Below are 5,000 nucleotides of genomic sequence, written 5' to 3'. Positions count from 1 at the left end.
CGACAAATAAATCACCATCGTCCTCTTGACTTACTGCCATAAGGAACGGGGTATCGAATTTGAATTTCATGACATCACCATTAGGCGGGAGGTACTCTGCTTCCAGTTTGATCTGCTCCGGTTCACCGTTACCCTCAAATACGAATATACTCTGTTGTCGGTAGTCCCCTACGTATAGTCTGAAACTATCTGCGTCCAAAGCGTGTGGAGAATGAGTCTGCTCGATGGGGAGACTCTGTATTACTTTACCGTCCATCGACAATGTATGTATTTTCTTTTGTTTCGAACAAAGGACAATGATATACTCTTCGTAGTGTCTTAGTCCTTGTTTACAGAATTGCCGTTTTAATATAATGAGCTCATCTTCTTCCAGATCACCAACATTCATTTGATTCAACTCAAAATGTCCAATTGGGGTTCCATTTAGATGCATGTGGTGGATTTCCCAGAGTTCTTTAGAATTGTGTTCTAGTATGTAAACACAATCGTCATCTGTATCTGCTGCTATGCTAACAACGTGATGGAATGCTGGAAAGTCTTCTGTGAAGAATGTACCATCATTTGTTAGACCTTTATCTACGATCTTAATCTGTAATGGCATATTTTTTATACCTTCACTAAATATCTCGACAAATAAACAATATAAGCCACACATACTTGGTACAAACTTTATAACATAGGTACCGTCAAAATTGTCTGTCACATGCACGTACCGTGTCTCACCAGTTGGTCTCTTTAACCAACCTTCAACCAGGTCACCACCCGTTACTTTTTTGTTACCAATGAAATCATACGTCTGAACCATCACCACGCAATGGTTGTTTAGGAGATTTGCATACTGACTGTGTGCAGTGGAACGGCTGGGGTTGACATTACTTGAGCAATGTTGTCCTAGGTACATTATCGTCTGCTTAAAATCTTGTTTGTAGAGGGCGACCTTTGGAATGAAAAACTTTGAGCAATGATCCCGGGCCTCTTTGGCAGACTGCATTATCTTTCGCATGCTACGGTTACCACACTCGTATCTCTCATCTTCCATAACCATACTACCACGTCTACGCCACATTGGAATCACCGAAGTGACTGTGCATGAATGCAAATCTTTCGCCTCTGCAATTAACTCCGGGATTTTAGAATTTTTTAGAAAGTTGAGAATACGATTTGGGAACCTGTCAATTGGTAAATTGTTAATTTCTCTTTTCTCTGACACCATATCTTGAATAAGTTGGTCTGTAGATTCAATACCTTTCAAAAGTCTCATTTTTGTGCTAAGTATGGCGTTTTTATGACCCTCTTCCATCTGTTTTTCTCTTTGATTTAACAATTCTCGACAAGTGGCGTAAAAATCTTTCATATTCTTAGACACCCTTTCATCTTGGGATGGCAGCTCTTTCACAGCTCTCTGAAAACTATTTTGTATTGATCTAACAGCCTTAATTGCTGCACCAATTTTCATTGAATAATCTAACCGTCGTTCCTTACAGGCTTCCATTCCTTGTTGAACGTCTTGAATGCTAGGCCCACATGTGGAATGAACCTTTGCGCAAACACTACACAGAGCTTGTAGACACTTGATGCAAATCTTATCGGCAGATTGTGGTTGGTGATTGATGCAAGCTGGGTGGTTCGCTTCATCTGTGAGAACGTGTTCATCTTCCGATGAGACTTGAAATGCCACAAATGAATCGTGTCCAAGCGTCTGAACAGAACTTGTTTGTTCGATCGGGTCGTGTACAGGTTTATATCGCAAGTCCATAAGAGCAGTGTTAGTTTCAAGATTTTCAATCAATAAGTAATAGTCTTTCATGCATAACGCACATCGCACTATGGATCTATCGGCGCCCTTATCTGCACAGTCCAAGCAACATGTATGTATGTTGCAGGGAAGTCGTTTAGGTATACGTCTGTGCTCGTCATACGGATTCTGACAGTCTGGGCAGACAATTTTTCCGCATTCAATTCTCAACTGCTCCAATTCTTCCTGGACTCCTCTCAGTTGCCTTTTACACGTCTCTAACTCTTTTTTAACCTTACTTAATTCACTTCTCAATCTTTCGTTCTCATCACTCTCGCTATTCATTTCCGGTTCTCTGTGCCTTTTCGGTTCTAGAAATACTATTTGTTTCTGGAAAAACAAATGAAAGAAATCTTTACTTACAAAATGTCAACCTCAGCCCCAGACTTTTAAACATGAAAAAATGTCTTTACTCGGGATTTTATGTAAAACAATCTTTATAGTCAATTTATAGCATAGATTACAGTATTTATAAGCCACAATAGAAAACAAATCAAAATGCGAGTGCACATTGACAAATATGACGAACAAGTTTTTAGCTTTGCTTTATTTCCGTTGATATTTTACTTTAAAGGGCCTAGGCCTTACGCAGATCGACCCCACTATCGCTTGAATTAGCTGAATAAACACACCCCCTGCATCTTTGTATGAGGTTTAGTGCAGTTTAAAATCAGTAACATTAACACTTTGAGCGCCAGATGTTTTTTACAGTGATCCACTGGGAAACCAGTGTTTTTAGCAGATTTTAATGTATTTCAAACTGACCCTGAGAACAATTACCTAATTCAAACCAGATGTGTTATATACCAAAAGAAAGAACAATACAAGTACTTCAAAATGATACCATTTGTTTTATTCATTGAATAGTGTAATATGTACAAAAATTGATAGGAAATATGACTACTTTTTCGTAAATTTAGCTCAAATGGGACAAAATGCTGAGATAATGAGGTTTTTGTAAAAAGATAGATGTAATAAAATATGCGGTACAAACACAAACAATGTGCAGTACAAACAATATCAATAATAATAATAATAATAATAATAATAATAATAATAATAATAATAATAATAATAATAATAATAATAATAATAATAATAATAATGTTTATAAACAGATATTAAATCAATCATAGCTAGGCTAGGCTTATGCCCCCTTCAACAAATCTAGGCCTACTATCCCAGGTCTACACGATTGTACAGCCAAAAAGGCATATATAGGCCTAGGCCGCCTAGCCCGTAGGCTAGGCCTACGATTTCACCTGGGATCTTGGTTGGTACTTTCTAGCACGGCCCTAGACTAGCTTAGCCTAAAAAGTATTATCAAATTTTTTACACGTGGTCCATCAATTTAATGTTACAAAAACACTCAAAAGACGGAAATTTCCGTCTTTGGCGCTCAAGCGATGGGCTACCAAAGACGGAGATTCCGTCTTTGGCGCTCAAAGTGTTAAGTTGTTAGGCCCTACCCCAGGGGCGTACCGTGGGGGGGGGGGTCGATGGGTGCGGTCGACCCTCCCCCTTTTTAAAGAAAGTGCCCTTTAAATATGATTTTTTTTTTAAATCTATCATAATTAAACTGCGCCTAAGATGAAGTTAGTTAATATCAAAATAAATTATCCTTCGCCTAAAAAAATGTTTCCTTTTAATATTTTGATTTTTTGTCTTTTTTTAAAACAATCCATATAAAGTTATACATTTTTAATCAACTTGATATCTCGAAGCCCGCGCGCCAGTAGAGTTGTGTTATGTGGTGCATTGGTTACGCATCATTGCACTCTGCCATTATTGTTATCTGTAGCTGCGTGTTTTAGACCGTGGGTTGAGGATCGAAAACGTTCAATTCTGTGACCCACCAATCCGGGCTACCTGGCTTTTGCACAAAAATGTCAATACTATTAAATTGTAACATAATTTGATTGTCGGCAATCGTGAATTTGGGGAAACTGTAACCAAAAATGAGAATTTATATCAAAAGTTGCTACGTAACTATAGCCAATCAGAAGACGACTAACAATGAAGTTTGGCTTAGCTGCAAGGCCCTCAGCCAATCACAAACTACCTTCTATGCCGTTTGTCCAATGTAAATAGTAAACAACACACCCCACTTGCAAGTATGGCGTTGGACAGAAGTTCTTCAAATGATAAATCTGAGCCGGTTTCAGGCATATTTTTGTGATACATGTTGCAAGAACCTACAGTATGGTTGTGTCATTAAGCGTAAACAGCTTAAAGAAATTTAAGAATGTGCAACTCTGTGGAAAACAACAAATACGAGTCCTCAGTAAGGCCTATTAAGTTTCCGTCGAAGCTGATGCCTACATTACATAACGAAGGGGATCTCAGGGATGGTGGTGCAAGTAGTAGTAGTCAAAATTGCACCGAATCTGTTTAAAGGTACGTGAGTGGTTACATATAACGTTAAAAATGGTATGGTATGTTTTACTTAATTGAGAAGCACTAAGCGTCTTTCTATTACACCACACACACAGACAGGAAGCCCTGCCTTTTCCTCAAACGGGGTACTATCGACAGCGAAATAACCACAGAGTATTGTGAATCAAATACGATGATGTTATATTGTAATAAGCATATTGAGACAATAATGTTAGCAATGAATCGACCCAGCATAAACAACTGACCATGAAGACAAATCAAGAATAGCCATCCATAATTATATAGCAACTATTTACTACTGTCTACCAAGAACAATTACTACACAAATTGAATCAATTCAGTTTTTTGGGGTGGGGGATGTGCCCTTCAGTGACTGTGCTTAGACTAAGTACGGTAATTCAGGCTTAATTTGATTTTAATGTCTTCATGAAAAGAATATAACAAAATTATTATATTAATAGTACAATATGCTTTATCTACATAGGAATCCTTAGACACAACATAACAAAAAATATATTAATTAATAGGTATCAAAACTGACTTAAGAAAAAAATATTTATCAACACTTTGATGTCCAATTAAACATCACCACCTGCATTTAATATTGTATTATACTAATACTACTTATTTTTCTCTTCTTTCTTTTTTTTGTTTTTTGGAAAACAACCTTTAATTAAAAAGAAACAATTTAAATACATATTTGATCATTAAAACCATCACAGTAGCATTGATAAGCTCTTTGAATTAGTTTGTTTAATTAATCAAGTGAATGGAAGTTGATGAACCACAGCCAAAGCAAATGCTCATT

At 37.1% G+C, this 5,000-nt stretch overlaps 1 protein-coding gene across 2 annotated transcripts in view; it reads right to left on the bottom strand.

Moving 5' to 3' along the window:
- Positions 1–5,000, bottom strand: part of LOC117123802 — a 12,340-nt gene that overhangs the window by 777 nt on the left and 6,563 nt on the right. For both annotated transcript variants that reach the window (XM_033269831.1, XM_033269825.1), the window contains exon 2: positions 1–2,125. This exon is cut by the window's left edge and continues 777 nt beyond it. In XM_033269831.1, the coding sequence (XP_033125722.1) occupies positions 1–2,080 (2,080 nt within the window). In that variant the 5' untranslated portion in view covers positions 2,081–2,125. The remainder of the gene's footprint in view (positions 2,126–5,000) is intronic.

This window comes from Anneissia japonica, unplaced genomic scaffold (genome assembly GCF_011630105.1).
Source record: "Anneissia japonica isolate Jap-2015-1 unplaced genomic scaffold, ASM1163010v1 scaffold169_len739621_cov184, whole genome shotgun sequence".
NCBI lineage: Eukaryota > Metazoa > Echinodermata > Crinoidea > Comatulida > Comatulidae > Anneissia > Anneissia japonica.
Note: the sequence above shows the minus strand (reverse complement) of the source record. Positions and strands in the feature narration are given on the sequence as shown.